Source organism: Oryzias latipes, chromosome 21 (assembly GCF_002234675.1).
Source record: "Oryzias latipes chromosome 21, ASM223467v1".
Taxonomy (NCBI): domain Eukaryota; kingdom Metazoa; phylum Chordata; class Actinopteri; order Beloniformes; family Adrianichthyidae; genus Oryzias; species Oryzias latipes.
Genome location: NC_019879.2, coordinates 8,814,782 through 8,834,031, shown reverse-complemented (window position 1 = coordinate 8,834,031; position 19,250 = coordinate 8,814,782). Strand labels below are relative to the sequence as shown.

General features: G+C 39.5%; 1 protein-coding gene across 2 annotated transcripts; it reads right to left on the bottom strand.

Annotated features, from left to right (window-relative positions):
* Nucleotides 1–393: 393 nt before the first annotated feature.
* On the bottom strand, nucleotides 394–19,172 carry LOC101170552. Of its 2 annotated transcripts, none has more exons than XM_011489325.3 (23): nucleotides 19,014–19,172; nucleotides 18,155–18,247; nucleotides 16,815–16,886; nucleotides 16,635–16,741; nucleotides 14,785–15,018; nucleotides 14,536–14,639; nucleotides 14,289–14,407; nucleotides 11,911–12,223; nucleotides 9,753–9,877; nucleotides 9,364–9,501; nucleotides 9,252–9,285; nucleotides 6,891–7,115; nucleotides 6,359–6,819; nucleotides 6,107–6,234; nucleotides 5,897–6,013; nucleotides 5,706–5,822; nucleotides 4,014–4,109; nucleotides 3,775–3,926; nucleotides 3,646–3,692; nucleotides 3,389–3,432; nucleotides 2,773–2,841; nucleotides 2,549–2,699; nucleotides 394–1,349 (listed from the first exon to the last, which is right to left on the bottom strand). In XM_011489325.3, the coding sequence occupies exons 2-23, from the start codon at nucleotides 18,209–18,211 to the stop codon at nucleotides 1,209–1,211; spliced, it is 3,051 nt and encodes a 1,016-aa protein (XP_011487627.1). In that variant the 5' UTR covers nucleotides 18,212–18,247; nucleotides 19,014–19,172; the 3' UTR covers nucleotides 394–1,208. The 2 variants fall into 2 exon arrangements, with proteins under 2 accessions (XP_011487627.1, XP_011487628.1); XM_011489326.3 differs by having other exon boundaries at nucleotides 16,824–16,886; nucleotides 19,014–19,171.
* Between the last annotated feature and the right edge of the window lie 78 nt (nucleotides 19,173–19,250).

The window sequence follows — 19,250 nt, the reverse complement described above, 5'->3', positions numbered from 1 at the left end:
CTGAATCCTTAACCTGGACAATTTATAATTTTTTTTTAAGCTAGAATGTTAACTAGGATCAAAGAAAAACCAGAGAACATTGTGTCCTCTGGTTCCTCTTCATATACCTTTGGTGTCACTGACAGAGTTTTAGCTGGCGTGGGGGGGCTGCAACGAGCTGCTAAGCAGATCAGTGGGATTATTGAGCTACAGTGAGGGGATGAGACCGAGACAGTAAATACACCTAAGCTGACCACGAAACACTGCGCAGATTTCATCTGAAGGCTCTCCAATGTAGAGAAAATCACAAAAACAAAGCCAAAAAGAAAAAAAAAGGGGGGGGGGGGGGGGCTCTGTAGATGACAAATGCATCCAACTTTGTCTCTCATTGACATTAAAAAACAAAACCACAACTACAACATTCTACAAGTTTTAATAGTTGAGATGCATTTTTGGACTAAGCTTCTGTTTGACACAAACACAATGTCTAAAAAAAAAAGGCAAATATGAATATTTTTGTACAAATAGCATCATATTTAGAAGCAAAAGAACTACAAAATTTCTCTCAGTAAAAAAATATACATATTATGACAGCAGTTAGGGTCTGAAGTCTCTACACTGGTGATGGATCTAAAGTCGTTTGTAAAAAAAAAATTGCTTACTTTCTTCTGCATTAAATAAAACCAGCTAGCATCTTTTCCCAATTGTAGACCAACCACATTTTGGGCATTTCTTTTTTTTAATCCATTTTCAGTGAATCTGAAATTGTGAAGGCTTGGGATTTCAGAGTTTAAAAACATTTCATGGATTTGCATGTTGGGTTTGTGACGTGTTTGGAGTCTCCAAAATCTGAGCGGCGTGTTACAAACAAATGGAGGAGGGGAGGGGAGGGGAGGGGAGGGGGGTCTCTATCACTATAAGATCATCTTAAAGGAAGATCCTGAGAATGCTAATGCTAATGATAATGCTACGGAGAACAAAAGCATGAAATGTCTTAACAGAACTAGACTTTCCAGAACATTTATTGCCGTCTGGCTTGAAGTGAGACTCTGAACTCTTACATAAAAACAGGATTAAAAATACAAGAGTCTTCATTCAGTCTTTGAGTCGTTTCTTCAGTTCCTGCTGGTTGATGCTCCTCTGCTCTCTTAGGAACCACAGGAAGCAGCTTTGTGTTGAGGAACCTTCAAAATAAATGTCTTCTGCTCAGTGTGAGCACAGTGACGGACTCAGGGCTTCTCTTTATCCAGCTGCTGATGTCGATAAAGGTTCAGTATCAAATCTCTGATTTCATCTCGTTTCCTCCGAACCTGTTGCCTTGGGAACCACTGTTGTAGCTGAAGAGGGAGATCAAAGTGTACGACGGGGTCCTGAGGAAAAGAAAAAAAGCACAATGTGCATTATTTTAAAGCATTTCAAAATATATGTGTGGTCACATCTGGATCAGCTTAAAGAGAATGCCAACCAGATCGCAAATTTGAAAACAATAAAAACATTTAAAAACAGTTTTTAACCCGACAGTACACGTAAACTTGAAGGAAATATCGGAAAATAAAATCCTAAATTTGAAAAAATATTTATTTAAAACTTGAAATAATTATTGACAATTTTTAAAAATTGTTTTAATTTTGAATCTTGAAATAAAATAACTATAAATCTTATTCTTTCACCTAATGAAAAAGCATTTGTTTTGTGTTTTCAGTTCTGTATTCCCAGTTTCAGTTCAGTGGGGGCGTGGCTTTGATCCCCTTGGTTACCAGGACATGATTGACATCGAGTAATAGAGGCTGAGGTGATGTGATTTCAGCTCCAGAAAAGTGTCTGTTGTTGGCGGCGCCTGCCTCATCCCTCCTCTGCAGTACCAAACTTTGGGGGAGAGATGACACAGACGGCACAAAAGCAGCAAATTACGAATAAATATTATTTTTCATTTAGTAACTGAAGTTTTAGGTTTATAGTTTTTTTTATTTAAGTTTCAAATCTACAATTTCTTAAATTCTTAATTTATTTCTAATTTAAGGTATTTGTTTTAGATTATTTTTTAATTACAATTTTATTTTTTTAGTTTAAACATTTTCTTCATATCTACATCTTTATTAATCTTAGATATTATAGTTTAATTTTTTTCAAGTTTATAATTTTAATCTAAATTTTAAAAAATACTTTTTTCAATTTCAACATTTTTTTAAATCTACAATTATTTTAAAGATATTTCTTTTAGTTTGATTTTTTTTTCAACATTTATAATTGACTTTTCAAATTTCATATTTCTTCAAGTTTAATTTATTTATTCACATTTTATTTTTCAAATTTTTATATTTCACTAAAGTTTTATATCATATATTTTATAACTTTTCAAATTTTATTTTCTTATTTTTTTCAAAATTATAATCTGGTTTTTCATTCACTTTAAGCTGACCCTGATTTGATCCCACAGAAAAGTCTATCGTTTTAATCCCGGCTTTTTTTTTCTACAGATAAACCCACATGTTCCACAGTTTTTACACAATGACATGGTTCCGTTAAACCACGTCAGCGCCTCACCCCACAGAAACGAGGAGGCGAGTACCTTCAGAAAACACTCCACGTATTGAAGCAGGTAAAGGCCGCAGTCGCTGCTGTTATCCTGAAGAGGAACTTTGCAGTTTGAGCTTTTCATCTGGTCAGGACCAAAATCTCTCAGTGAGCCGCGACGGACCTCCCACTCCGACTGCAAATAGCTGTAGGATGAAAATGCTCCATCTTAGAATGAGGAATTAGAAACAATCAGAACTAAAAGAAATCCAAACTCACTCTCTGAGAAGTTTGACGACTCTCTCGTGAAGAGAAATTTTGAGAGAATCCATGAGGAGAATGCAGGGCCTTAGGGGAGAAAAACATGAGTCAGCAGTATTTTCATTAGAATAGGTTACCTTTCAGCTAATAAATCCGATTTATCTTAAAGACCCGCTCCGATCATCTTTTGATCTATTGTGAGAGCGTTTCCAGTGGTCTTTTAATTATGATTATGACGTTTTCAGTCAAAATTTAAAAAAACCTGTGTTGTTTTCTAGGACATAGTTTCTGCAGAACCGCAGGAGTTCATTAAAATTCAACTGAGTTGTGGCACCTGACCTTTCTGTCAACTTAGTTTACACTCTCTCCCACTAGCTTACAGCCACTCACACCCCCAACCTAACGTGAGCTAACGTTGAGCTTAATTTTCTCTCATGTAAACATGTTAACAAACCATTTTGAATGGAGCAGCTCTTTAAGGTTGCTTTTTCAAAATGTTCAATATGTTTTGAACAAAACCAAAATATTTCTCTTTAGCAATATGGATGGAAAAAAAGGGATATTTTTGGAATGTTTTTCATTTATTTGATATCATTCGTTAAAACTACTGTGTTTGCATTGAAGGAAAGCTGACCTCCTCTGGACTGTCTGTCTGCAGCACGTCTGCTCTGTGCAGCTCTGGAAACAAATCAATCAATCCATTTATTTGGCATTTGCATGAGTTAAATCACAGGAAGAAAGAGACAACACAAAGACACAGATTAAAAGCATAGATAAATAAATAAATTACAAACAGTAAAACTAATTTTATAAAATACTTTTAAAAAAGGGTTAACACAGAAACCTGTAGGAAAATTATGCAGAAAAAGAAAAAAATGTCATTTTTCTTACTACTGGAGAAGTTGGTGAGTCTTTGCTGGGATCCTTTGGAACATTTTCTAAAAGAAATGAAAGCAAAAGATCATTTTTTTTTGAGCTGAAACCTTTCAAATGTGTAACAGTAGCAGAGTCATGTCCCACCAGCTTCTGCCTCCACGCTGTTGCTGCAGATCATCTCAGCGTCTGCTTCAGATCTCCCAACCGTCTCCTCACTGGGGGACCCTGCTGTCCAGGACTCCACTTTCGGCTCATCCAGTCCAGGAAAGCAGATGATGACTAAATACCAATGAGCTCTAAACCGAGGTAAAGAAACGCCGTCATTCAGCAGTAGGGATGAACCTGAAACTGCACTGAAGAGGCCCCATGATGTGTTCACTTACTCCTGGTTGACGGGTACGAACAGGAAATCCTTTTCAAAGATGTCCACATGGCGTGTCCAAGTCTTCACCCGCTGATGGCGCCGCTGTCTCTGACAGCTGGAAGACAACACATTAGCCAGCTACTTGCATTGCATCTGAACTAATAGGTGTATCAGGACAAAAAGGAGGCGGAACTAAAAACACAGTTATAAATTATCCGGTGAATCTGGGATTCGATCTAAAATGATATAACTCGACAAAATCAAGAGTTACATTTGAACTCTCTTAAGTTTACCGTTGTTTTCTGAGCAAACTGGGCATGTGCAAAATCCGGAAGTGAGGATAAAATGTAAATACAGTGAACAAAACCCCATTTAAAGTCAAATTAGAAGTAAATAAAATGTTTTTAAAAAGGATAATAGTGAATAATTTCAGTATTATTTTTTTATGTCAGCAAAAATTCTTTAAAAAGATAAATGCTTTTTCAAAATTAAATATTTAGTACGGTACTTCTATGCATCTGTAAACACACATGGTGCAACGGATCACAGCCGATCACCGTCTTGGTTTTAACACGCATCAAAGTTGCTGCTTGATGTCTGTCCACAAGTGTGTTCACCTGCAGCTCCTGCCGCGTGTGGGAGGGGCTTCTGTCAAAAGCTATGCTCGACCTCGTCACGGAGGATGCGGATGCCGATTTCCGTTTTATTTAATTTAAAGAACTGAACAAAAGCGTTGCTGTACGTCCCTAGGAAATCCTTCAGAAATCACTGCTGCTGGCACCAGTGGGAGGGGCTTTGTAGCAGCAGGGGGCACAATGAAAGAATGAATCAGTTTAACATCCCCTGATACTCTAACCTTTTTTTTTTGCCTTTTTTTATTCTTCTCTTTTTTAAAGATGCAATGTAACAAAGCCCATTTCTTTAAATGGGCACCTTTTCCATAAAGGACTATCTAGAGTACAAAGATTGTTTTATAAATAAGACTCAATAAGCAAATATGCTGAAGTTATAAAACATTTGTGTCTGTGTTTATATGTTTTCAAGTACTTTGTAGACTTTTAAACAGTTTAAAAATGATCCGAACCAAGACTCTATAACTGTAGCACATCCGATCCGTGAGTTTTGAGATCCGTTGCACCCAAATAAATAATAATAAATAATAAATAAATAATTTCCAAACTAAATGAATACGTTTTAGACATTACAGTCATTTTGGCGTATACTTATATAGCTATTTCTAATTTAATTTGCTTAACTATAGTTATTAAATATAACTAAGAACAAAGATTATGTCAGTTTGTAAGCAAGTCTTTACAAAAATATTACCTGATCCTGCATTTCCCCTAAAAATCTCTAATATTCACGGCACATTTTTCGGTTCAAAGGAAATGCACCGTTATTTTTTTATGACAAAAAAAAAAAGGTTAGCTGAGATACTAAACTTGTCTGTTTGTAGTCTACCATGAATAGTAGGAGAATGGCAACTTTTAGTGACCGTAAATTATGTGTCTTCAAATGAAACTCCTTTGTGACAGTAATTCTCTCTGCTTGTCCTGTGCGACAGCTCTGTCAGAGTTTGCTTCGGAAAAGTAGAGTTGTTTTTAGTTTCCAAAAAATGTCCCATCTTTCGTTTTCCGTAACTCAAAAAGCACCGTTTTTGTAGAGAAACATCATCTCTTGGGCGTTTCCCTCCTGAACTTTGTGCACTCACGCGTCGCTGTTGGTTCCCTCGCTGGCGTTGTCTCTGCGCGTCAGCTGCTTGTAGAAGAAGCTGCTGAAGACGTGGCAGCGCTCGCTCAGAGCGCTGGGCGTGTTCAGGAGCAGGTATCTGGTTCACAAAGCAGCATCCATCACAAAGAAGCAGCCACGACTTACGGCTGGAAGACTGGACCTGCTTCTTACTTGAGGTAAAAGTCGATGATGACGTCATTCAGGTACTTTCCGCTGTCGAGACACTGCAGGTCCTCCATGGTGACGGTGATGCCGCCCTTTATCGGCGGGGGAGGAAACTGGATTAACCTGAGCGGAGAACAACAGGAAAACGTTTGATTGTCTCAGCCTTAAGGGGATGGGTGAAGAGAACGCCGACATCTGGGCAGAGGGGGAACTGACCTGCGGGCCACGCCCTGATGCTTATAAGGGATCCAGTTGGAGCTGGGCTTACACAGAGACACAGAATACGACCCCTTGGTTCTTTGATGGCGAAGCGTGTACGCAGGAGCGGCGTCCTTCTTGCAGTCCTGTAGACATGAGTGGAGGTTTGACAGCAAACTGAGAGGCCGAAGAACTACAATAAAACTACAGCACATTCTCTGAATTTTATTTAATGTTGATTTTCTTTCATAAATTCTGGACACAGCTTACGTCAGGGGGACTCTGGAGCTCCTCCTCCTCCTCCTCCTTCATGTCCTCCTTTGGTTCTGCCTGCACCTCCTCCTCCTCCTCCTCCTCTTCATCTTCCGGTGGCGTCTCTGGTTCGGACTCTTTCTGGGAGCCAGTGTCCAGCCAGATGTGAGCCGTTGGGAGTTCGTCTGCATCTGAATGCAAGCTGCTCTGGTCATCGTTCAGGTCCAGGCTGATTCTTGTGACGGTCTGCGTGAGCAGCAAGTCCAAGTCCAGTCCGCTTCTCTGAATCAGTTCTAAGCTTTCATCCAGGGACAGAACCGGGGTGTCTTCAAAGTCTGTGCTTTCATCTGTCTTCTTACTTCTTCTTTGACGAGTCAGACTCTTGATGCAGTCTATGTCCAAGATGGAGCGCAGCAGAGCCCCTTCCATGCCCAACAGAGGGTCTTTGAGACTCAGGAGAAGAAAAGGACAGGCCTTTCCTGGAAAAAACAAGACAAATATAAAGACAGGAAACGTTGTCATGCCGTACCATGGAAGTGCCATTACCCACCAGTATTCATGTCTCCATCCTCGGCACTGTGGAGCTGGCAAAGGCTCTGCTGGATAGCAGCGGCGGCGGTTTGTGACACGCAGATCAGCAGGACGGCAGGGAAGTCGGCGCCGTCGCAGACGAAGTGCAGCCCCCGCTCCTCCAGCTCAGATTGTTCCCAAACGCTGTACCTCCGCAGGTCTTTGCGCTCCAACGTCAACACCACGTGGCGCTCCCCGCTGGCATCTGGAAACAAGAGGTCAGAATCCATCGCTGAGGAAGCAAAGGTGCTGAATATTCACAATCTGTTTACGAAAAAAGATTACGAATATTTGTGACGTCTGAGATCACTGATTCGTGATTTCTATAAATCTAGCAGACTGTATTACAAATATACTTTAGATAATGTAATTATTCCTCTAAACTACATTAAAATGTGGGATTTCAAGAATAAACTAAACGAAGCGCTTTCACTACTGTCAACACAGGAAAAGAAATATGAAAGTTTAAAGTGGTTTTTGTAGATGGAAATACAACCAGACTTAAGTTTAGTTTACTAAAATAAGTTCTGAAAACATATTTCAGTTTAAATATAGTCTTTAATTTCAAACAAAAAAACATATTTCTGAATTCAAAAAACATGTTTATAATAAAATTAAACATATTACAATAATCTTGAGATCAATTATGTGATGTCATGACTGTCTGCTAGCGCGATAGAGAAATCACATCTGTAAAATGTTTTTGGGGTATTTCTACCCAAAGTTGACTAAATATGGAAAAAGTCACTTTCCAAAACATGTTTTCTGTTGGAAACATGTCTGTAGTCAGTTTAGATGAAAGGACTGTGAGACATTTCTAGTTGTTCCATTTTGATTAAGGTGTTGCATTTATGATCTTCTGGTCATTCAGCCACTGAACCTGTAATCCGAAAAACTTTAAAGATGGAGAAACATTTTCAGGATTTGTAGTTAGATAATCCAAACTAACAGTGATGTTTAAGTTTTATTCAATGCTGAAGTTAACCAGGAAGTTGATAGAAAAACCTTTGAGCGAGACATTAAATAGCTGCAGTTACAAAATGTCTTTGATCGGATGAAAGATAGGATTAGAATAGAACTGTGTACATGGGCCCAGAAACACTTAATCTGATTATAACAAACATTTACATACGTCACATATTCAATCGGAATAAATCATTTGGACATAAGCAGAACTCTCTAAAATACCCGAAATGGCCGTAAAAGAAGAAATAGCGAGTTCATTGTAAACAAAACAAAAACTCCCGCATAGAGTGAGATGATCTTTTAAAGGTGTTTTTATTATTGTTATGATTATTATTAAGCGCTGTTTAATCATAATTGTTTTAATCAGTGCGGCCAGTGCTTTATTCTCGGCGGAACGGAGATGGAAGAAGGGTCAGGGTCAGGCTAATACGTGCTAATAACATTTAGCCGTGGATGCAGTTAAAAAATCTGTGCCGTTAAAGCCGCAATCTGCATCTTGGCTGAACAGAAATATGTTGCAATAACATCAGCCTTTATTTCGTCTGGACACGATTGGAAACATGAATTCACATGCTCGTTTAAACGGTTTCTCAGGACTGCATAAAGTGGCATTTCTGCTTTGAAAAGCCGCCTCCGTTAGCTCACAGGCCGTCCCAGATCTGCTCCTCTGCTCTTAGACACGGTTCTCCTGGGTCCGGAAAGAAATTTTGATCCGAATGAGTCTGATCGGGGCAGAATATTCCAAACGATGTGTTTAAATGACGCATTTTTATTCTGATCGGACGTCCATTCCTTTTTACTTTTGTCCATGTAACCGCAGTGTTTAAAACAACCACATTCCATTTTTTTCTTTCTAAATCAAACTAACAATGTTTTAAAACGAAAAATGAACTAATAATGGATGATTAAAAAGTTATATTTTCTGTATGAATGTTCTTTTTTCTCAGCATCCATCAAAATTTTTTACTTTCCATCTTTTTAAACTGATTCAAGTCTGTGCTCCCAGATAATTTGTTGTGCTGTTTTAGATGCCCCCTGTCTTTGTATTTTCTGAATTCCTTTGTTCCTTCATTTGTTTTCTACATAAATGTAACATTTAGTTTGAAAAATTATATAATTAGATCCACAAAGATGGTACACTGGTGTCACCATTGGTTCTGAGGGCTTAAAAGGGAAAATCTCCATTTAAACCTCATTTGTCATCAAACCAGAGGGACAGGATGGATCACACCCTTAGAGGTGAAAGTGCACCAGGGTCTGGAAGTCCTAATCCAAGCGCATAAACAAACGCAAATAGACTACTAAGCCAGGTAAGGACAGAACAGAAGCTCCTAAACTACAACAGGATCATAGCAGAACCTTTTTCCGGCTTTACCTTTCAGTGGAATGATGACTTGATCTTCTGTTATCTGTTAAAGAAGAAGAAATGCGGCACATTCAAAGTGTGATCAGGAGGGCACGGGAAATACACTGCTCGTAGAATTTACCACGAACGCTCCGTTTGCATTTCCTCTGTAAGCTCCACAGCACAGACTCCAGAAGGCCACGCTCATCCCAGCGCAGTCCTCATTAAAGACAAAAGATTCCAGTAAGGAGCCATGAGTGGTTTCAGCTGATTCAGTCATCTGCAGCACAAAACATACGCAGGAAAGGGGTGAAACAAGCTGTCAAATGATTTTCTGCAATAATATTTTGAGCCTGTCCTCTTTGGCTCCATCTGGTGGTCATTGCATAGACTACACTTTCAAAAAATTATATTGAAAAAACAAAATATCTTTACTTTACAAATCTTTGGAGACAGCGTGAAGGGATTTGTACATTAATCATACAATGTTCTGGAGATAGAAACAAGAAAAAACCTCAACTTCCCACCAACCTGGGAGTCTGGATCCTCTTGCTCCTCACATGCAGCTTTCTGGAGGACGTCTGGAACCCTGGCATGGACCTCCGCATGACCTATTGCACTTTCATTGCCGCCCTCGTCATCACTGGACAGCACGACTAAAACAGAAACATGACAAACGACGTGGGACTTTTTCATCAAAACCATGGCGCCCTGTTGCTTTTGATAAGCCATTTGTCCGATTCCTACTTGGGGTAATTCCAAGCACTTCATTGAAAAATAACAAGCCAACAAAAACCACTAAATCATAGTAAAAAGAAGTAAAAATTTAAAAGTGATAAAACAGCTTTAGAAGTGACAGAAAGTGAGGCACACAAAGACTTATTCTGACAGTCTTATATTTTCTAACAATTAGCTTTGAGGCAGCACGGGTCACCAAGCTAAGCTGCAGAGACATTAACTATATTGACTTAAATTATAAAATTATACATTAATAAAGTTAATTATGCAATCTTTAAAAAAAAATCTGATAATTTGGGCAAAGTGTTGCAGGAAAAAATAAACACAGCTCCAGCTCACTATTATTTTGGTTGTCCGAGTGATCCGTTTTTGAGTCTAAAGCCCTTTTGGTTCTGATCCAAAAACAAGACGTTTCGGTTCTTTAAAGCAGTTTGGATTTAATGCTGCAGAAAAAAAGTCTCTGGTTTAGATTCTTAGTCAATTTTTAAGTGCATTAACAGCATATTAGCAACAGTAATAGTCTGATACAACAGCTATTTTTTTAAACCTTTTTTTGATTCAAGGTAAACTTTTTCTACATCAGCAACCAAAAATAAATAAATAAACCTGCAGTTTAATGATGTATCTCCAGGATCTCGAGTCCATTTTCTGTAATCGTTGTATCACAAAAAGCTTGAAGATGTGACTGTTTTTCTTAAAAGTTGTAGTAGTTTTCAAAGATAAAGGCTGTAGGAGCATGCTGTAAAATCTCAAAGCAGTTAAAGTTGCTCCAGTTCATTAAAATGCAATTTGATGTAACCTCACAGGAGGCTAAATAAAACCATAATATTCTTCACATTTGTGGAAAAGTAACTATAAACTTTGAGCAATTATGTAATCACAGCACATTTGATGAATTTCACACAAAGGGGACCGGCATCATATTATGGTTTGGATGAAATCAGAGCTGCTATCCTGTAAATGTTTTTTACACCAATTAAGTGAAACTGAATCCTATTTTACGGCACACCAGACAATCTCTAACCCCGGATTTACACTGATCAGTTTGCGGTGCATCTCTGTCGAGTTGCGTGGCGAGTCGACCGTCAGTTTACATCATCTCCGCTGCGTCTCCGGTCTGACTTCCTAGCTCCCGGAGGAGTGGTTTGTCCTGCCAAGGAGTCAAGTAGTTCATCCTGCCGTCTTCACTCATCCCAAACGTAAGCCATCGGCCCCCATGCCCTCTTCTTTCTCACTGAGGCTTTGTAAAATGCATGTTCGGTATCATAAACGATGTTAGGGTTTTGTGCTTCCAACATTGAACTGTTGTCCTCCGTGGCAATCATGGACAATGGAGTTATCTGCGGCGTTCACGTGCGTTATTAAACATAAAGTTAAGCTTTATTTTGAAAGTACCCGGACCCGTTTCCGGTTCTCCGGCTTTTTGCCGCAACACTGACACATCCGCAGCCTAGAAGTGGAACTCCTGCGTAAAGGTTGCGTTGGGGAGAGACGGATGTCAGAGGCAGACATGACAGCGGTGATGTAAACATTCCAATTGATTAATCAGCGTTCTAATTTTTTGTGTCAACGCCACACAGACGCAACGCAGACGGACCAGTGGAAATCAGTCTTTACGGCGCACCAGTGTATACTGCAACACAACGGTTAAAAACAATTGTGTCTATTTAGGATATGATTTGTTCAAAGACTAGACTGTGTTCACTTGTAAAAGTAGTCCATCTCTGTGTTTAGACTGCGTTCAGGAGAAGTTGCTCTGACTTCAATTAATTTTTTGGCCAGTTAGATGTTTTTCTTTCGGAGATCAAATGTTTTTTTTAAATAAATGTTCTATATTGGGAAATATAAGAAAAGTTGAAGTCTTTTGTCTTTCTATTGAGTGTAACTCCATCCATTCATCGAGTTTTTCCTGTTTTTTTTGCTTTGATCGGACAGACTTGGTGGTGCTTACTGGGCTCGAAGGGGCTGGTCTGAGACCCGTCCAGCCTCCCTGAAGATCTTCTTCCATGGCTGCCTGCCGTGTCTTTGTCTCTCAAACTGGCTTCCATAAATGGAACCAGAGTTTGCCTCTGTCCGTCGCCTCCGACCGTGAACTTCATGATGCAGCTGTCCAAATCTGAATCCTCCTCGATTTTGTCCTGGCCGACAGACACGGGGGACGACTCGCCCTCCCCCCGGTTCTCCTCAGTGGGGCTGAGCAGGCGGTGGCGCTTGGAGTTGCGTACTCCATTACACTGAGCTTTGGTCTCCAGACTTTTACGCTTCTATCAAGACACAAACATAGATTTTAGTGAGAAGAAAGCCGCCCTTTGGGCTGGTTTTGGCAGGAAGGACTCAAGTTTCCAAACAGTTACACAATTTAAAATAATAAAGACTCTGTGGATTATAAATTGGCTCATTTAGAGTTTTTCTTCTGTGACTGAATAGTAGAGCAATGAGAACATTTTATTTACGTCAAAATTATGATGAAGTACTTTACATTTTATAAATGAAAACAGTGTTTCTAACATGTTCTCGTGGCATTTTTCTGATGATGGAGGACATATAGACAGAAAATCTGGGGTTGCTCTGCACCAGTGTTCCCGCCCAGGAAGCCGAGATAGCTGTCCAATTTCTTCTTTTCTGAAGTCTCCAGTTTCCCTCAACATTTGAGGCTCACGTTTATCTTCATCCTCTGTAAAATATCTGCAGCTCCTTTTGAGTTTTCTTTGAACACTAGATTTCATTTTAGGAACCATAAAAAAGTGATCTAGACATTTCCTTAAACCAGAACTGTCAAAGTGGAAGCTACAAAATCAGACGTCAACATAGGTCTTGCTCGACTTTTAAGGTGCAACAGATAAATAATATAAATTCCGGGCTATAGAGCACACCTGATAACAAGCTGCACCATTTACATTTTTATTACCGGTTTTATACACACACAAGCTGCACCTGTAAATTGGCTGCATGCGCCCATGTTTAAACATATTGTTTGAACATGTTGCAGCGTACGATCAGCACGTTTACACCAGTCTTAGAGAGGGATAAATAAATGCTAATTACATTTTCTCCTTCCCAGTATTATAGTTTGTTTATTAGAACACACTCACAACCAGCCAAACAGCATGGATGTCACTTCTGCTCACAGCCACCTCAGTCATGGTGAGGAACTTTACACCCACGATTCCCCACTTCCCATGAGTCTTAGGGGCTGAAGGCGGTGTTAACCCCAGGTCGCCACACTGTGTTGTAGATTGAGGATGTGATGTGCTGAAACCGCGTGCAGGTGTGTAAGAAGGAGGAGGGAGCGCGTGCAGCAAGTGAGAGCAAGAGCAGTGAAAGTGTGTTGGGGGTGTGTGTTTATGTTTGTTATACAGAGTGAAAGAGATGTGTAATAAAAGAAGCTTTCCCCCAGAATAAAAATGAATGATTCTTTATAGACCCACTCTGGAGGCTCTGAGGGTCTAAACGGGGAAGTGAACAACTGAAGGAATATCCGCCTTTGGCAGAGAGGAAAGAAAGAAAAAAAGTAATTGCAGGAAAGGTTCAACACATGATATTTACAAAGAACGACGGTACACAGTAAGAGTTTCTGAGCTTTGATCTGAGCTTTTCTTTCCAAACAGTGCCTGTGACACAGCAGTAACACAGCAGCAATAGGATAGTAACAGGGCTGGTTAAAAAAATATACCGGTAAAAGTCACTGAGAGCTTTCTTCATCTTCCTCTTGTGCACTGAAACTATGGAAGTCTTCCTCCTCGGTGTCGGATTGGAATAGCGTCAGATATTCTTCGCCACACACTCTCCGTCTCTCCTTCGTTGTAGTTGTCAGTGTCACTAAGGCAAATTCACTCCTGAGCTTGCACTGTTCTCTCCGTCAGCAGACCAGCTTTTCCAAAACCATTGGTAATGGTGGATTTTTTCACACTGCTTTTAACGATTGCTTTTTAACTTGAAAGCTGCGTCATATTGTAGTGGCGGTCACGTGCACGTTGGGTCTAATAGCAGCAAGGGATTGTGGGACGCAGCCAAAATAGGGCTAAGCATGGATGTTTCTTTTTGTTGCACCATGACTGAGGGGTTAAAGAGCAGAAGTGACCTTGGCTTTTATTTTTAATTATGCTACAGAATCGCTTCCATAGTGAAAATACAGTATTTAAAATCAAAAGGCCATTGGTCTAAAGATGACCAGAGTGGGACTGGAAAGATCCAAACAAATGGAGTCAAAAAAGAAAAGCTTTGTGACTTTTATAGAAAAGTGAAATGCAGAGGAACAAAAATGGGAGTCTGTGTGTGCGTGAGTGTGTGTTTGTGTGAGATGTGGTCATGTGCAAGAGCAGCACCTACCAGTCTCTGTGGTGAATCTTTTTCTGGGTTCGTCCGTCTGACCTTGATGTGAGCCGAGGACAGCTCATCACAATCTCCTGCCTCCTTGTTGGGTTTCCAACTCAAAGACAGTCCATAGTCTGCACCACACAAACACCAACCAAGGTCTTTTCAACAACACAAGCATAGCAGCGACCGTCTGCAACTGACGTCGCCCGTTAGACTCGTTTCAGATCGGAATGTTGAATCAAACAGAAAGATCACCCACCTACGACCTCAGAAAAAGAGCCGTCCTTCCCAATGATCAACTCTTTAATGTCGTGGGGGTCTTCATTGTCCTCAACATTTGGAAGTTTTCTTCTGGAATTTGACCTGAAGAAAGAAAAAGAAGAAGACTGATGACATGAATGCAAAATAAATGTGTTATTTTAAAGCAGAGTGTTTCTGGTTGGCTTCTCATTCAATTAGGATTATTTAAAAAAGAATAAATCAGTTGAAATAATGATAGTTTTGTCACCTTTGAGATGAGGATGGCGTCGTCTTCTGGTTGCTTTTAAGACTTGAACTCCCGTTATTCCTGGTTTCCCTCTGACTGGACTTCTCTCTGCAGGTCGCTGGCTGCTCTCTGTTTGGCCTGCTGGCCTTCTGAGGACCAGACAGTTGTTTCCTCAGACTCTTCTTGATCCTTTCCATGTGCGCTTTACCCATGTCTGTCTTTAAGACATCTGTCAGGATCAACAGTGGCTTCCTCCTGCAGGACACAATCACAAAAAAAAAAAAAAATGTATTTGCTCACAATCTTCTGACTGAAACGTCAAGACCCATCAGAAAAGTCCCGTTTGAAGCTTATTTCTCACTGCAGATAAGACTTCTTGTTTACAGGCTGATCAACAGGGGCAAGCTGAGCCCTGCAGATAAGACTTGTGTCCTTTCATGATAAGCTTTGGAAGGCATGAATTCCCTCACATAAAGCATGAAAAAAAAATGTGTTGGAGAAGAACATTATTACCTGAAATCATTAACTTGTCAGTAAATGTGCTGTTTATCTGGGGGGGGTTTTAAGCGAGTACCTTATATTAAGGCAAAGCAAAGGCTTAGACTGTGAAAGAATGGAATCAGGAGTGAAGAGTCATCGGGAAGTTTTGGAAAAAACTTTTCAGGCGGCTAATACATCCCATAATTTCTTAATGAGAAAATATTACAGCTTAGGAGAGAACTACATCAAATTATTGACATGAAATAAACATTATAATCATCATTTTACAAGAATTATAGTGTCCCTTTTTTAGAGTACGGTAAGTTGCTTCTTTTATCCACAAAAAATTTAAAGAAACAACTTTCAAATCTATCTTTAAGTGTATATTTAGTGTAATTTATCATCTATCTGCTGCTTTTAATGGAGCTATGGTTAACACAGGCCATTTCCTCTTTGTGGGATTAATCAAGATTTTTTCTGTTCCATCCTATTCATATCACAGAAAAACGTATGCGTTTGAGAGGTTCTGCTACACTTTCAAGACAAAAATGCAAAAGAGTTGACAGTAAAAGAAAATGATTGTAGAAAGAAATTGAGAGGAAGTGAAGGGAAGGGAGATCGGAGACAAATTTGATGACAGATGGCGAAGGATCCCTCCACACCAGTTCATGTTTATAGAGCAACATCCAGACAGAGCGACACCGTCAGGTTCGGTGGAAGAGACAGGAAAGCAGGGAACTGTCTGGAAAACTGCAGGATCCAGCGTCTGTGCAGGAAATTCGGCCAAACTTCACATCCAGGATAAAAACAGCAACTATTCTAGGAAAGTTTTTGATAGTCTGATAATGCAGACACAAATCTTTATTGTCTTGTTGCAGTGGAGCTGATTTTTCCTTCGTTTAGAGAGGGGAAGGAGTTTCTATAATATATACATTCTATAATAAAAGCTAATTAGTTCACAAACTTTGATTTGAATGTAAACATTTGTCTTCTTGCTAATACATACAATGTTCCCTCACTATAACACAGTTCACCCTTTGCTCTTTTGCTCATTTCTTTCAGTGCAATTTTGCTTTTTTTAACAACACAGTGTTCTGCATCTTAATTGGCCGTGGACCTTGTCAATCATTCTCTTCCATGCTGTACCTCTTACACAGAGTGCGTTTGGCTCACCAAATCTACATAAATATTCTATCATGATCAAAAAACTGGATTCTTTTTTTAAGAAGGTTTGAACTTTGAGAGTTTAAACAAGAAAGAAAAGTGTGAAAATGTTCATGTCTGTCTTAGAAAAGTGTACAGTGAGGGGTTTTGCAGCCTTAAAACCTCTGTGCGATAGGTGTGGGTTTCACCTATGGAACAAACCCACGACTCACGCTTTTCCTTCCTACCTGGCCATGATCATTGTCGCACGACTGTTATGAAACACCGTGGATCCGTTTTTCTGCTGGGAATGATGAGATCTTATTTGGCAACCGGCAAACGCGGTCCAGGAAACCTTTTAAGAAAGAAAGACCAAAATAAAGCTTCAAAACAGAGCTTTCTATTTAGGTTAGACAGGAAACACAGACCTGCTGTACCTGTGCTAACTTTCCACACTCTGATGGAAGACGCGTCATTGGGATTTTGAGGGGGTCTTCCATCTAGAATTCACAGAGTGGTTAGTCAAGCGCGTTACAGGTAAGAACCATTGACTGTAAATGAATACTAACAAACAAGTGTGACATCACCCACAGAAAATGACCTGCTTCCACTTCCACAGAAATGCAGTCAATTCAATCGCCATTTTTTCGAGATACAGGGAAAATTTTACAGCAAATAAAAATTAAAAATAAAACAAGAAGAACAACTTGCGATAAATGAAGAATATAGTGAAAAAATTAGGATTAACAAGAATATGTTAAAAAAGGTAGCACAGTAAGAATGGTTATCCTGACAGATATAATGACTCAGTAACATCTGTTTATTTCTCAGTAGAAGTCCATGGGATTTCAGCTTCTTGAAACCAGGGGGTACTTCCTGTTTGAAATGTCGGAGTGGGGTTTCGCCACTCAGTCCAGTTTCCATATCCAGTCAATGGTTAGAACTAAGGTTTTATGACACATTTTCAAACATGCAGCTGCAACAAATGGAGAATGCAAAGATTCTGATGTCCAAAAAAAAAAGTTTGTTTTCAAGCAACGTAAAAAGTCTAAGGGAGCAGCTGAAAGCTTCATCAACCACCAGATGATGAAGAAATTATCAACACATGAACTGCTAAGGTTATAATTTAGAAAAGCTTCATCATTTCTTGTTCTCCATTTCACAAAAGAACTATATAGCTGCTCTGTTTAGTTTAATTGTAAAGGGAAATTTCATTTGTAGGCTGTGGACAAAACAACAAAAAATATCAGATAATCTGATTTGCTGATAAGGGGTTTTCATAAATGCTGTTAATGCCCCATCATCTGACTTTCTACAGAAGAAATAACCCGAAAAATTACCCATCCATCTTTAAAACCAGCTATATCCCTTTAAGAGCTGCTGGAGCTGATCAGAGCTCCTGTTGGAAAAATACCGGGGTACAACCTGAAAAGGTCTGCAGGGCCACACAATCACGCACACTCTTACGCACACCTAGGGACAATTTAGTGTCAGCAATTAATCTATAAAGCATTTTTTTTTTTTGGAGAGTGGAAGGAAACCGGAGAACCCAGAGAAAACCCACGCATGCACACAGAAAGGTGCCAGCAGTGATTTGAACCAGGGTTTCCTCGCTGTGAGTGCCATCCACTGCACCATTATAACAAATATCAGAGATTTTGAGGAGGAAAAAGTGTATAAATACTAGTATTTGTGGGGGGGGGGGGGGGGGGGGGGCATTCACACAATGCAAACAATGGAAAACTCAACAACAAAATTGTAAATATACCAAGTTATCTTTGTCAACTACAAATGGAATAGTGAGGGCTCTTCTCCTCTGCATCATGGTTCAGGGGTATGGGGGGAAAGCACCACAAGAGCACTAGAAGAAAAGAGAAGACGGCTTTGTGAAGGCTTTCTGTGAGACAAATTCTAAGACTGTGTGGCTGAAAATCAATAACAATAACAAACGCAGTCGGTTTAAAGACAGGTACTTTAAACTTAACGAAGATGTGATCCAAACATGCAGATTCTGGAGCTCTCCATGTCAAAAACATTTAGGATAACTGTTGGTGGCGCTTATGAAATAAAATAAGAAAACTGAGAAGTTGAATATCAAGCATTTTGACAACCAACATGGCTAAAAATTAAACTAAGATTGGTTAGTTTTGGTCAGCTGATGAATTATTTAAAAAAAAAAGATTTTTTTTTCTTATTTTATTAAACTGCTATTAACGGCCTCCTAGTTGATTCAAAACCATGTGTTGTATTATTTTTAATAAATTTATAAAAACCATAATGGAGCAATCAAATCATGCTAACTAGCCGGAGTGTTACTCTTATATGTGATCGGTCAGAAACACACAACACAAAATTAGCAAACACTAAATTCCTCAATAAAATCTGAACTAATCGCTTGATTTACGTAAATTTTAGCAGAATTGGTCAAATAATTGTGCATAGCTCCAGAAATATCCATATTTCCGATTTCTTTAAGCAACAATATTATTTGTTGGTTTCTTTTGTTTTGTTTTTTTAAGTGGGAAGAAAACTGAAAGTGATTATTCTCAATGGCTAACGCTAGCTGTTTTTGCTAGTCACGTTATTGCTGCAAATCTTTCCGATAGTTACAATAAGCCACGTCTTACCCGGCGTCAGAGCCTCTTTTGATATGTGCACGCTAAAACAAACGTACAACAGCACCCGCCTGCATGCGAATCTCTACTCCTGCACCTCGAAAGCACAAAAAGAACACATTTTGCTGTCCTCCACTCTTCTTCTTCGTCTTCGTCTTGTCTCGTTGTTTGGTGGTTGGCAAACACCGTCATCGCGCATTACTGCCACCACCTGGTCTGGAGTGTGACTCGAACTATTTTACCCATCGA

Coding starts and splice junctions, on each gene's coding strand:
- LOC101170552 (XM_011489325.3), bottom strand. CDS start 18,211: ATGATGCAGAGGAGAAGAGCCCTCACTATTCCATTTGTAGTTGACAAA. Junction 5,823..5,896: donor ATCATCGACTTTTACCTCAA/GTAAGAAGCAGG, acceptor TTTGTGAACCAG/ATACCTGCTCCTGAACACGC. Junction 2,700..2,772: donor GTCGTCAAACTTCTCAGAGA/GTGAGTTTGGAT, acceptor TTCATCCTACAG/CTATTTGCAGTCGGAGTGGG.